Genomic DNA, 15639 nt, shown 5'->3' on the forward strand with positions numbered 1-15639 from the left:
CCAGGTGAGTGACGGTACGAGTGTTCAAGTGAGTGACCAAGGGAGTTACTGAGTGATGGAACGCATAAGTGAATGTGTGACCAAGTGAGTGACTGCATGAGTGACCGAAAGATTGATAAAGTGAATGACTGCATGAGTGACCGAAAGATTGATAAAGTGAATGACTGCATGAGTGACCGAAAGATTGATAAAGTGAATGACTGCATGAGTGACCGAAAGATTGATAAAGTGAATGACTGCATGAGTGACCGAAAGATTGATAAAGTGAATGACTGCATGAGTGACCGAAAGATTGATAAAGTGAATGACTGCATGAGTGACCGAAAGATTGATAAAGTGAATGACTGCATGAGTGACCGAAAGATTGATAAAGTGAATGACCGTATAATTGACCCAGTGAGCAATTGAGTGATTGACAGAGTGAGCAATTCAGTGATTGGCAAAGTGCGAGGGTGGAGTTTGTCTACAAAGATGATCCTCCTCATCCCCTCCCTTTTTATAGGTGGTTACGTAGCACTGAAAGACCAAGTGACTCACACTTTAATGGATTCTAAGAATTTGGAATTTTCAGTTTAAGCATAAAATATTTTTCCCAAATTTACGACTCACACCGGTGTGGTCACTCACACTATCATTCATATATTCACTCATACGGTCACGCGTACGGTCAAGGTAGGCAAAATGACAGGGGGTCAATTTCCGATTCACTTGATTACTCACTGAGTAACTCATATGATCACTCACTGGGTCACTCATATGGTCAGGGCAGGTGAAATGTCCAGGGATAAATTTTCAATTCACTCGATCACTCATGTATTCATTCACTTGGTCACTCATGCGATCAGGGGAAGCAAAATGTCACGAGTAAATGTCCAACTCACTTGATCACTCATGTGGTCACTTGTACCATCATTCATATGTTCACTCATACAGTCACGCGTACGATAAGGGCTGGCGAAATATCAGAGATAAATTTCCAATTTACTTGATTACTTACTGAGTCACTCATATGGTCACTCACTGAGTCACTCATATTGTCAGGGCAGGAGAAAGGTCAGGGCGAAATTCCCGGTGTGAAATGTCCGGGGGCTAAATGTACCGGGGTGAGATGTCAGGGGTGAAATTTCCGGGGGCCAAATGTACTGGGGACGAAACGTGCCAGGAGCGAGATGTCGGAGGCGGAATATCGGGGGCAAAGGTTCCGTGAACCAAGATATAGCCTGTACTAACGTGACCCGACCAAGAATTTTTATGACATTCCCGTTACAATGATGTAAATGTGCTAACCTAAGGCTCTCTCTAGACAACCCCCCATTTAAATCAAGCCCACATTGCTCACCAAAATAGGGTTAGGGCGAGACGACTCGACCTGGCAGTTTTATATATATGTACATGTGTATTTCTCTTTCCTCTATTCAAGTTCTTCATGCATTTCATGTCCACAACACACGTGCGTACTCATATTGTTGTATTCATGTTGCTCACTGAATAAGGTGCTAAGCGAGATAACACGGGTGATCCCCAATTGTATATATTCCCCCACGCAATACTTCTATTTTGTATATTTGCATTAAATCCACCGGAGCGAGTGAACTCAACCCAATAAAACTGATGATGGCTTCTAGTCCGCAAGTTATCAAACCCATTTGCTCACCAATAAGGTGTTAAGCGAGATGACTCGCTCCGATGGATATATTTTTTTTCTATTTCACAATAAGATTCTCATTTCTTTTTCTTTTTGTATCCTGTATATATAATATCGCAAATGTAAAATAACTGATCAGATGGCATGGGGGTCCTCAATTGCTTTTAAAACATACCTCTATCCTAATATGTGTACATTCATCTGTCTTAACTAAACCCTGAAACTTTTATCCAACTCCCAATCCCATCTCGTCTGAAATCATCACAAAATTTTTTAATCTCAACAGTACCCAATTGTCCGGGGAAAATATGCTGTAAAAATTTTGTATGTTGTTTTTTTTGGACACAAAATAAAGTGTTCCAGACTCTGCCACGAAGCTGGGCTGGAAGAGATCTCAGCAACGGGATAAGTACAGTGGCAAAGTTCTGGCGTTCATTCATTCATATAGAGGTCAATGCCAGTGTAATTGTTTTTGACAAATGAAGCACTTTCATTTCTAGCTCTCTACTTGAGCATTGAAAATATTGTTTGTGCCTCTGCATGTCCTAAAAACGCAGAAGAAATTGAATGATATTAGGTATTATCAAAGTCACAAAACCTAGAATAGGTCTATGTACCCAACTGCTTTGTAATGTAAACTGCTGTTGCACCTATACACAAAATGTGCACCATAATTTTGACAATGAATGTTAGTTACTGTCCGAGACCCCATGTAGTAAATACAATTTTTTTTTTTCAACCAGGCGGAAGTTTTCATTGACTACTCTTACTCGTAGAACCCACAAAATAAGCAAATGAAAAATTACTAAACCACCAAATGGTCCACATACATCAGCACCCCGCCCCCCAAGTAACCTTAAACAATACAATTTTTGCTTTGGCAGTATCATTAATTGCAATCTACTACATTTGTATTATTTGGCAATATGTCCATGATTCACTTCTTAATTAAAATCAATTATACAAATTTTGTCGATAGGATTTTGTTTAGGACAAAGTGGGACATTTTACCAAAATGTAGGTTAAGTAGGACGAGTGAGAGCCCTGCATTCGCTAAATTAAGGAATGCTGGCCTGTTTTTTTACATCAGTTGTTCCCAAACTGTGAGTAGTGACCATCTAGGGGGGGTTTGGGCTAATAAAATAGAGGGGGCTTAATGAAAGGAGGAACGCCAGTAAATCAACAAGAAAGACCTGAATTTTGTTTCACATTTTTAAAACCTTGATTAAATTTAAACTTGATTTAAATACAACGCCCCATAGAAACTGGACACTAAGGGCTCAAGCCACATAAGCCTCCCCCCACAAATGCATAAGTGGATACAGGTTGTTTTCCTAACAGGGTGGGGGGGGGGACTAATGTCCACCTTGTGCTCTTCTGCCTACGCCAATAATTTTTTAATTGAAGGGTGATTGTCTTCATTGCCTCTTCTCCATATACCCCCCCCCCCCACAGCTTCAATCAACTCTGCAAAATCACCTAAGCCCTTGGGTTATCATGAGTATTCAATGAAATCCATTCCTGCATATGCCCTTGCGAGTCATATATACGGACGTCGGGTAACCCTAGACACCCCCCTTCATCAATGTTTTTGTCGTATCAGTTTCTTTGCCACCTATGACAAAACTTTCCAAAGCTAGCTCTGTGGGCGCACCCGCACTCATTGAAAGCGAATGTAAAACGACTGAACATACTATTGATTGATATTAAGCTGTGTGCACAACAGCAGCATTGTGCTGCAATGCATAGCAACAGTTGACTCAAAACAGCAAAAGACCTGAACGACATTGAATGGATTAAGGTGTGGTTGCATTCGTATGTCAAACATGACATAAGAGCACTCTTCTTTTGATGATGGGTACAGGAAATGCTCGCGACTGGAAAAAGGTTGAAGACATCTGGTCTAGATCGCAAGCTTGTTACCGTATTCCAATAGTTCTCTTTTGTCAGCTGCCTCCCTTGTGTAACTCATGGTTCATCGGTGGCTTCCCAAGAACTTTGGCAGTTTTTCGCCATATAAAACAACCACTTTAAAGCATAGTTTTTGTGCACACATATCTATATTTTGAGCTCGCCACAACGCTCCTAGGAGCCTCAACAAACGTTTTTGGAAGCACTATGGTACTTCTTTAAATTTGGCCTAAAAATCATGTCATAACACTATTAACAGCGAATGAGTCTGATGTCTGTCTTCTCTTGAACCCTCTCATTCTGTCACAACAGGGTTTAAGCTGGATAAAAAATTCCTTTCGCAAAAAGACGAAAATGGAGGGAAAAGCTTTAGCAAAATGCTACAATGCTAATGTAATGATTGATGGATGGAAGTCTACTCGTTTCATACATCCTGTACGCATTTTTACGAAAATAGCTACTACTTCTTTAGCATTCTACGATTTTCTTTTGCATTTTGCAAAAAATGTGACCGTAGCTTAAACCCTGTGTCACATGCATATACTGTACCATTTCGTCGTTCGCTATAGCTAGTTGGTAAAGATTGATGCGATGGAAATAAATAAAAAAATTGATAATTTTTTTTTTAATCTTTCGAGGGGAAAAGATTTGTGCCCTTTCACTTATTCCCCACAAGGATGTGGCTGACAGGGCTGCAGCTCTAAAGCCCGGGACAATCACCATCATTATTTTTTCATGATATAAATTTACTATAGAGCCCCCCCCCCCCCCCCAGTGAAAAATCTGGCTTGCAGACCCGCCACAGATCCAACAGCCTTTCTCTACGATGTGGGGGACGATCATGTCCTTTGGATGAAAAACCAATAATGTTCCCAAGAGGACTTCCTACTGCCGTGGTCTATTACAGTCCCCCTCCTCCTCTAGGAATTATCATGTGATCCTGAGAACACTGTTTTAGGGAGAATATTGCAGATGTTGAAAGGTCCGGACAAAGAAAGAAAATTCTTTTTTGTTCATCCAGTCTAAATAGCTTTTTTGCCCCACCCCATATAATGTCTGCCCCAATGAAGGATGGCCACATATTGGCATTGCTCTTTTCTGTTGCTACTCACCCATCCATCCCTCCAGGGCAAAAAAAAAAGAATAAAACCTGAGAGAAAAAAGAAATACTTTCAAAGTGAGCACAACTGTGGTCTATCACCATCTATGGATGATTTACAACCCAGTGAGTTGTGCTGGAAGTGTAATTGTGTGTGTACCTAACAGTCTGAGAGTGCAGTGCATATGCAGTGTTGTGTTTGATTTTTCAATGCTGCCATCTATATTCCAAAAGTGAAGTGATGATGTGTTATGACTGAATTATATTTGCACTGTTTGTAGGTTTGTTGCTCTCTGTAGCAAGACTTTTTAAAAGGGGACATCGGCTTGCATTCGCACCTTGAAGTTGGGAACCACAGAAAACCAACTTCAGCCGACCACCACTGTGGCAACAGTGGGGTTTGAACCTGGGACCTTGCGACGCGAATCCGTCAATATGACCACTCAACCACATCAGTGGCAAAGAAAGAAATACTGAATGCCACAGCTTATCCAAAGCCTAGATGTGAGGGGAAAAAAAGATCTCTGTAGAATCAAAAAAAAAATCTGTGACCTTCACTCAAATTTTGTGACTTTTTTAGGACTTTCATGACCTTTTTCTCATTCTGTGACTTTTTCAGGACTTCATGACTTTCACGTTATAGCAGACAACCTGATATTTCAAAATCAAGATTTTTTCATAATAGAAAGTAAAATCATAATAAAATCTTCACTTAAAATTTTTATTTAGATTTATTATTTGTAACAGCAGGGCACTAAAAAAAATTATAGTTTTAACTAAACTTTGACATATTTAATTTCTTTACATCACTGGTACTGAATTAATTATCTATCAAAAACTTGAAGGTGTTATTATCCATAATGAAGATAAATGGACTTGGTCTACTATGGTTGCGAGTCCCTCATATTATATCTGTGATTTCTTTGTGTGAACCAATATTAAAGATAACCACTATAGTGAGAGCTGTCGCAGCTCCCTGCAGTCAAGTCCTACATCTTGCCACGTTCGTGGCTGGGGGAAATGACCCAATTACAGAATAACGGCCAAGAAAAATAAATCAGATATAATAGATGGAAAAAATTGAAAGATGAAAGGTAAAAAAAAATACAATAAATGTGATGAGCCAGAATCGAACCTGTAATGTCTGGATTGAGAGTCCTATGCTGTATCAACTACACCAGAACCAGTTGTCAACATGAGTTCTTATTAGATTTATTAATAACGTGAATAGAATGTAACAATAGTTGGGGAACCCCTGTGAAGTTACAAGGTCACGAGAGAGAGTAGCTTGCTCCGTGCATGCACTTTAGGATATTCATTGCTCCATGTCCCAATCCATAGCCACTACTTCCTGTGGTTATATCCCACGTATTGCGGCGCTTGTGGTTGGGAGACGACCCGATTACGGAGTAATAGTGAAGAAAATAAACTAGAGATCACAGATAAAAAAATTTAAAGATGAAAGAGGAAAAAAAAAATTATAAAAAATGTGACATGCCATAATCAAACTTGTAATCTATGGATTGCGAGTCCTATGCTCTATTGACTGCACCAGAACCAGTTGCCAATTTGCAACATATATTAATAATGTGAATAGGTCATGAGCGAAAGAGAGTAGCTTACTCTGCGCATGCATTTTAGAATATTCATTGCTCTGTATCCATAGCCGCTACTACTCCCCAAACTTTATTTACTTACACGGCTGAATGTCTATTGATATCCTCCCCACCATCACCACAATAAACCTGCTTCTCGAAACTTCATCATATGATCAGTTATTTTATGGAGCTGGTTTTGAGAAAAAAGAAAGAGCTTCACTTTTTGTGATTAATTTTTGCTCCCTCACCAACTTTCACTCTTATGCTCCTTTTGCTCTTATGTTGCAACATAAGTTTTACTTAAAAAAAACCCCCACACAGCTTCTAGTTTGAAACCCAGACATTATTAATGCTACAGCGTTAATTAGAGCCCCAAAACATGGTTATTAAGGCCCCTTGATGTTGATAGCTATCATTATTAGTATATGTTTTTCAAAAAAGTAAAGAGTATGTGCATTCAAGGTTTATAGATTTAAAGTTCACGGGCATGCAGTAGGAATAGTAATACAAATACAACGCCACAAATACAAATGCCCAACGAGGTGGCTGATAAAAAGATGCCCATAAAAATATGGATGTCATATATTTCAAATACAGCAACCCAATTAAAAATGCAATTAACACAAATTATAAACAATATATACACATGATAAAATATTATACAACGCCCATAAAGAATAATTATGGTTGTCTTATTCTTAGAATGGATAGCTTCTCGATTTACCCCAACATGTTTATATCGTATTTCTTTTTAAAACCCTTTTTTAAAGTAAGATTGGTAATAGTTTCTCTATTCCTCATCCTTCCATCTCATCCTGAGAAAAGAGTGGGGTGCTACTTTCTGTCTTTGAAGAAAGGGCCAGAACACAGTGGTGACTGGTGATTCAGCTGTTGGACCTTCAATTTGGATGACACTCCCCTTAGGTAAAAAAGCCAGAGAGCGGAAGCAGCAGTGGATTCATTTTAACAAGCGCATGGGGGGAGAAGGTGTAAAGAAATTAAAGATTTTGAGAGACCATTGATATTCTTTTCTTTCTTAAAAAGTTCTGTGAAGTTCTCAGACAACCAGCTGCTTGTGCAGAATCCTCGTTGTCCGATTTGCCAATGGCTTTTTTTACATTGAGAATGCATGTTGTTCATACAGTTCTGTCTATAGCCACAGCATTGTGTGTCTTTCTTGTAAAGTAGTAAGTGTGTAAAACAGAACTCTCCAAAGCAGGACAGTAGGTCAGTCAGAGGATAAAAAAAAGTTTTTGTTCCCTTTTAATAATAAAAAAGGGACATCTTCATCAAATTGGGACATATACAAAATTTGGTTGGATGCCTTAAGCAACAAACATTTTTGACTTGCAGCGTCCCAGGCCCAAACCCCCAACATTTCCAATAACTTTATGCCTATGCTGCAGCAAGGGTGGATTAAGACGTTTGAAGGCCCTAAGCACTGAATGGTTTTGGTGTCCCCCAGTCCCTACACAAATATATTTTACTTGATATTGAATCTATAAATTAAACAAAAATGAAATTTTAAATTTCAGATGTAACTAATCCAAGGCAGAATTATGATATGAATATTTCTGAGCATGGACATTTTGAAAGTCTCTCCATTTTTTTTTCACTTGAGAAGTCATTGATAATATCTCGTAGATTTTTTTATTTTTGAACATTTCTTTCCCATTTTTCAAAAACACAGACCTTGCATTTTTTTTTTTTTTTGAAAATATTTAAAAAACATGCTAAGATATTTTCTCCTATTGACTGGGAGAAAAAAAAGATGAAATCCTCGCAAAATGTTCGTCAAACGCAACCACTGAATCTTGACATAGCTGATATTACTCACACAGGTACCTTATTTTTGGTAAAGCACAATCATTGAGTAATTATTTTTTTGCTGATACACTTTTGAGTTGTAAGCTGCATCTGTTAGCATTTCTTTGAAAAAAGTATGGGCCAAGGACATTTCTTTGAGGAACTCCACTTGTGACGCCTGTCCAACCAGAGAAAACCCCGTTAACCATAACTCGTTGCGACCTATCTCTTAACCACGATTCTATCCAATTCAGCAAGTTTCCCCCAATTCCAATCTCATGTAAACGCTTCAAGAGTTTACCACGTTGGACACGATCGAATGCCTTCTGGAAATCAAGGTAAACAACATCTACATTTTTGCCCTTACCCAAAGCCCTCACCACGTGATCATAGAAGCAAAGGAGGTTAGTCACACATGACTTCCCCTTCCTGAACCCATGCTGATTATCCGACAATACATTATTTTCGTCTATCCACTTCACAAACTGCCTTTTGATGATAATTTCCAAAATTTTCAAGAGGGAACTCTTCAAACTCACTGGACGATAATTGGACACCGCTTCTCTACTACCCTTCTTAAATATCAGAACAACATTATCAAGCTTCCAATCCCTTGGGACGATCACCTCAGCAACACTACTCCTGTATATCTGTGCGACTGGCCCCAACAATTCATTAGTACATTCCCTGAGGACCCTGGGATAGATATCATCTGGTCCTGGTGCTTTGCTTGCACATGCATTTCTTAGAAGATTTAGGCGCTCCACGTCTTCTACTTGAATATCGTTGAGGGTAGTAATGTACTCCGGGACTTGGGTACCAGCAATCCAACCATCGCCATGTGGTGCGTGTGCTGTGCACATAGCAAGATCTCGCCGGGATCGACCAAGACATGCCAAAGGTCATCAAGGTAAAATAGATAAGTTGAATTTTTTTTTTTTTTGGAGCCCCCCCTACTATCGGCTGAATAAATGTAACACATGTTCATATTTAAAATGAAAATTTAATTAAATAGGGTGTGCACTTAATCGTAAAACCGGTCACAATGATACTGAGAAATTATATGCCATTTAATTTAATTATATCACCTTTCAACAACAACCAGAAATCATAATAAATTAAAATTTCCCTTCTTAAAATTTTCATGGACTGACTCTCATGGTGACTCAGTGTGTTTGAATTTTTTTTCATTTAAACCATTTTCTTTCAGCCCTTTTCGTTCCAAGACACGTTATTCGAACCTGGGTGTCGATGGCCCCAAATTATCGCACACAGCAAGGGGATATTTATTTATTTAAAATACAAAGCTACAGGTATGATCAAAGTGTTCAAAATTTTTATTAAGATGGACAGGATGGACCATAAATTATTAGTACCCCATCAATCGACTGCTTTGCCAAAGGGATACCAGTATCAATTGGTAAGAAACAATTCTAGGTTGTGGTGTCCGCAGGGAATTTTTCTTTAAAAGGGTTGTTAAAAAATGGAATAGATTACCCCCAGAGTAGTAAAGTCTAATATAATTGACACTTTAAAAAGAAATATGATAAACAAGTTAGGGTAAATCAACTTAGAATAAGACAACCATAAATACATTTTATGGGCATTGTATAATATTTTACCATGTATACATATTGTTTCTAGTTTTTGTAATTACATTTTTAATTGGGTTGCTGTATTTTAGAAATATGTGACATCCATATTTGTTATGGGCATCTTTTTCTCAGCCCCCTTGATGGGCTTTTTGCCTGTTGTGGCCTTGTATTTGTATTGTGCCATATGTAAAATGCTAGCTAGCTGTTTTTCAGTGTCAGTAGAATGAAGAAAGAAAAATGATTCTACGGCGGTATCTTTGTCTGATGTTTTATGAGTTCTTTGACGTTTTGGTGTGTTACTACTCTCCCCATTTCGAAGGGAGTTTATTTATTACTCTTACCAACAATGCCCACCACGGAGCCCTACTATGGGACGCAGGCATATGTAACTTATTAAAGTTCATATGCAGCACCAGATTGTGAATCAGAGCTATACACCACCAAAGAAGGACAGCAGATGTGTTCCTGACTCCAGATTGGCATGAAGCAGCAGCAAAAAACCCTACATCATCTGGGTTGGACTGGTCCCTTTACCTGCCCCTTCAGCCACCAGATAAACCTGAGCGACCAGCCAATTGACCTGGATAGGTTTATCCAAGTCTCCCAGTTTGACTGAATCTGAAGCCAAAGCTAGTGCATCTGGCTAACCAGAATCTTAAACTCCTGCCTTATGGGTCTCCATACATGACAAACACACAGGTAGACAGTGTCCCAGATAGGGCATATACTGGAAGCAATGCCCTGTCTGGGAGGAACCCTCCCCATCTGAAAAAATTGCAACCCTTAAATTATAAAAAAGTGTAAAGTTTGAGTTTTTCAAGGCCCTTCATAAGTCAGGTGCCTGGGTGCATCTGATGTTAAATCCACCTCTGAATGCATCACATAATGCAAAAAGGCATGCTACTCTGAAAATGTCCCTAGGAGAAAGATCTATAGAAGCAGTATCCCCATAGGCATATGCAGAATTTTCTCGAAGATTTTTTTTCCTTCTGTGGGGGGGGGGGGGGGGTTTACATTTTTTCCTGCAAAAGAACACTATAATCTTGGCTCGGGGGAGGGGGTAAGAACCCTAAACCCCCCCCCCCTTGCGCATACCAATGAGTATCCCCATCATCAATGAATTTTTCTTGTGGTATGACATATTGCATTAGGAATGAGTGTGACCTCACTACTTCCTCAAATATATCAAAATGTTCTCTGACTTTATGAAATGCAGGTCAATGACCAAAATACAGAAACTTTTGAAGCCCCTGAAAATTAGTGGGTTCTAGGCATGTGCCCAGTTTGCCCATGCTATACACAGGCCCTGCTTTTGGGGTGAATAATATAAGGACTTACACTAGCAATTTCAGACTTTATTTTTATCAATGCTGCTTCACAGTCAGCTGATCAGTTGAATGGAATACCTGTCTTGAGATTGTTTAGTACAGATAAAGTAACCTTGATGCACTCTTGATGAATTTTGAATAATTAAGCCAAAAAATTACTTCACTATTTATATATATATTTATATATATTTATTTATATACTTCACTATTATAAATATTTCTAGGTCTGGGTGCTTCTTGAATAGATTGAATCTTAGCTGAAGATTTGTTCAGTCCTTTAGAAGTTACGACATGTCCTAGGTATTCCACACTTTTTCAAAAATTTACATTTGTTGCCATTTACATGCAAATTATATTTTTGTAATTTATCTCGAACATTCAGCACGCATTTCTCATAAGTCTTCCTTTATACAATAAAATCATCAAAATATGCAATTATTCCATCTAAATCTTGAACAAACTGATTCATGAAGGAATGAAATTCATTTGGAGCAGTTTTTATGCCAAAAAACGATCATTTTGCTAAATATGTACCTTGATGTGTGAAGATCGTTTGAATTTTTGCACTATCATCGTCAAATGGTAAATGATGTGCTTTGTGAATGTCCAAGGTGCTGAAATGTGATCCACTACCCAGCTCATCGAATATGACTTCAATCTCGGGTATTTGGATGCCTGGCATCATGAAGTTGACTGTTTACAGTCACCTTTTAATCTGCACTAATTCTTACAGAACCATCTAAGTTTGGCATGGTAACCAATAGAGTTCCCTATTCTGAATGATCCACTTTTTCTATGATCCCTTGATCCCACAAGTTATCCAGTTCTTCGTCAACCTTCTTTTGCAAGGCATATGGTACTGTCTGTGGTTTCAGAAACACAGGTTTGGCATCTTTCTGCAATTTTAGCAAACATGTATAATCTGGAATATTGTCCACTGTTTGTTCAAAAATGTCAGAGTATTCATTGACAATACTAGGAACAGATCTTTTTACAGCACAAACAGGTATATGCTTGCCAATTGTGGAATCACGAATGTTATTTATGTTGATATCAAATTTGTGCATGCAATTTTGACCAAGGATAGGTTCTTTCTTCAAATTGACAAGGTATACTTCTTCTTCACTATATTTAGCATTGTAGCATACAGTCACTTTGACATATCCAATGGGGTTAAAAATTCCACCTGTATAACTTTGGAAAATATATTTGTTTTCAGGACTGGATAATTTAGGTTTAAGCACCTGTTGTCACTTATGTTCATGATGATCATACAACTTCCTGAGTCACATTCAAAACAGCAATTTTTTTTTATTTAATTGGATGACTGCTAATATTCTATTGTCTTTTTCAGCAGTGTTGGTACATACGCCAACAATTTTACCTACTTGAAAGTGGTTTGAATTTTCCACGCATCAAACACTATTTCCTACAGATTCACCTTTATTTTTTTGTTTCAGGAGCTCTGTAAAACACACTTTACTAATGTAGCCTTTTTTGAAGCAAATCTGGCATGTAAGCTTGTGTTTCACTTGTGTTTTGAGTCTGATGGTTGTTTTTTCTACAACAGAGACACATGCTCAGTAAGCGATGTCTCTCAAGTTAAGGTTTTGCTTCCAATTTGCTGATGTGGACTCAATTTCCATTGCAAAGTTCCGCTGTTATAGCATTGCACAATTTTATTCACACAGAAACTAATTACTCTTACAGAGCTTTTTATTTTTTATTTTCGAAGCTTCAATTTCAATACAATTTCAAATGTTTCATCAAATGTTAATTCAGCTTGTTGTAGGATCCTTTTGTGGATTTCAATGTCCTGCAATACTTGTATGAATTGAGCATGTAACAAAAGGTTCATGACAGATTTTGAGCACTTAGCATTTTCACAACTCAATTTGAACTTGTCTGTAATATTGAAATATCAAAAACTGTTTCTTGGATGTACTTGTAATTTCACTCAAAATCATAAACAACATGTTCTTAAAAGTTTCATTACTGTGGAAATATTATTTTTCATTTATATTCATAAAGTCTTATAGTTGTCTTCCTCTGAAGAATTAATTATAAATAGTGAAGAATTAAATCCATTTATCAATTAAATTCATTCATATAGCTAAAATTCGTGAGATTTATTTAAAAGTTTGAATAATAATTAATTCATTGAAAAAAAACTAATTGTTTTGCTGCTTGAAGCTGGGTGCATTTCTTTTGGAGGAAAGCCACTTATCCCTATCTTACCCATGTTAAATTCAACTCACTTTGCATGATTTCGTCTTACGCAATTAGTTTGTGGAACAAATTAATCACATTAAGTGAGGGATACCTGTATAAAGATTTAAAAACAAAACATGGGTGTGGTCACTTTGAGCAACACTTACCATTTTAGACTTTTGGTGTCCTTGAGAGAAATTGCTTCATAAAGCTGCTGGGGATCAGTTTATTGAGAGGTTCTGTTAACTCGGAAGAAAAAATTTAAAGCTTTTGGGGGGGGGGGCAGAAAATGAATCATAGAATGTCCACTTTTTAGTTTGTCTTATTGAGTAAACATGTCAATATCTGCCTCCAATTTAATGATACCACATTGACAAAAATATTAAACATTGTTTATTATACTGATGTGTAAATTGAACTTATAAAACCATATCTAGAAATTCTATCAAGAATACGAAATTTAATCTTTCATGCATGAATTGATATTTTAGAATTTAAAACTTACCATAAATATTTTTACCATGATTATTTAAAATTTATCAATATTTTCCAGACGGGGGAACACTAAAAACACAACATTTTTGTCTTGATGTCAATCAAGTGTAATAATTGACTGGATATCACAAGCATAAGGAGTATAATTTGCTATGATAATATATTCAACAAAAACCTATCACAATAAATTATTTTTGCTAGAAAAAGAAAATTGAAGAAAATGTTTATATTCATACCGAAAAAACAACATCTTTTTTGTTCTTTTTCTTTACTTCAGGTTTTATAACCAATAATCCCTCAAAAGTATCAAGAGTAGGTGGTGGTGCACATAAAACTTTAATTCTTTTTTCAGCTCTTGCTTCAAAAAAGACATGCAGATGAGAAGAAAATTTATTATCATCACTGACACTGACCTGTAAACAAAACAACAGAGTTACGACTTTTTACAAAATTCATGTTAAAAAATTTTAACAGATGGAAAATAAAAAAAATTCACAGATTTTCACAGCCATTACTAAAGGCAAAACTAGACATCGAAACGTCTAAACGTTTTAACGTCTCAAATACTAACGAAAAGTTTTCAAGCTATTCAGTTATTGTAGTAAAGAGTTTTTATTTGATATTTCTGCTTGTTTGAGCAACAAGAACCTTAAAGAGAAATTTAATGTTAAGTATAGAATAATTTGGATTGCAATTCTTTTGCTGAGTTTTCAGTGTTCTATTGGAATTAGTAAACTGAACTCCATGATTTTAAGTTATTGGATCAATTATTATATAATCAATCTTAGCTAATTTAGTTTTTTGTCAATGCAAGGCTTAACCTCTTTACAATCATGTACATATGTCCAAACTCCAGTGGAATAAATTCAAACACGTTCTCTGTGTGAAGTATGAAAGCCTGGATAACCAAGCAGAGATCGAAATGTAGTTCGGAAAGAAAATTCACACTCCTCTGTGGGGAATCGAACCACCAATCTCTCATTGTCCGGGTGAGTATTCTAACCATTGAACTACAGAGGACAGACATATTCCTTCCATAGAGCATATGAATGAATGCTGAATGGGACTGCGCATGGACAGCCTTCTAGTTCAGTTAATAGCTCTTACGACGTTAGTCCCCACATGGCGACATATAGAGCGAAACTATGTCACTCTCCGCTGTTCATCCGAAGTACAAAAGCCTGGATAACAAAGCGGAGACCTCGATCTCCGCTTGGTTATCCAGGCTTTCGTACTTCATATGAACAGTGGAGAGCGACATCATTTTTCTCTATAAGTTATCTGTGTTTTCTTTCCTCTCCATTCACCATTCCAAAGCTTTATAGCGACCCTATTATCTACAGATTTTTTCCCCTCATATAATGTATCGTTCTACAATATACATGCAAGAGCAAAAAGAGCACGTAGTAGGGTTAGGGTTAAAAAAGGACTCTATTATAAACTGAAGAGCCAAAAAAACTGGTATAGGCATGCGTATGCAAATAAAGAGATATGGAACAAATCAGAGTACGCGCTGCGGTCGGCAATGCCTATATAACACAAAAAGTGTCTGGCATAGTTGTTAGATCGGTTACTGCTGCTATAATGGCAAGTTATTGAGATTTAAGTGAGTTTGAACGTGGTGTTATAGTCGGCGCACGAGAGATGGGACATAGCATCTCCGAGGTAGTGATGAAATTTGGATTTTCACATACGACCATTTCACGAGTGTAGCGTGAATATCGGGAATCCGGTAAAAAATTAAATCTACGACATCGCTGCGGCCGGAAAAAGATCATGCAAGAACGGGACGACTGACGAGAATCATTAAACGTGACAGACGTGCAACCCTTCCACAAATTGCTGCAGATTTCAATGCTGGGCCATCAACAAGTGTCAGCGTGCTAACCATTCATCGATATGGGCTTTCGGAGCCGAAAGCCCAATCATGTACCCTTGATGACTGCGCGAC

At 37.5% G+C, this 15639-nt stretch overlaps 1 protein-coding gene across 2 annotated transcripts in view; it reads right to left on the reverse strand.

Moving 5' to 3' along the window:
• Positions 1–15639, reverse strand: part of LOC149074672 (uncharacterized) — a 363805-nt gene that overhangs the window by 84627 nt on the left and 263539 nt on the right. For both annotated transcript variants that reach the window (XM_089247127.1, XM_089247128.1), the window contains exon 21: positions 13925–14101. In XM_089247127.1, coding sequence (XP_089103253.1) covers positions 13925–14101 — 177 coding nt within the window. The remainder of the gene's footprint in view (positions 1–13924; positions 14102–15639) is intronic.

Source organism: Pholcus phalangioides, unplaced genomic scaffold, assembly GCF_987345545.1.
Source record: "Pholcus phalangioides strain wild (caught in Gottingen) unplaced genomic scaffold, Ppha-v1.0 ptg000017l_1, whole genome shotgun sequence".
Classification (NCBI taxonomy): domain Eukaryota; kingdom Metazoa; phylum Arthropoda; class Arachnida; order Araneae; family Pholcidae; genus Pholcus; species Pholcus phalangioides.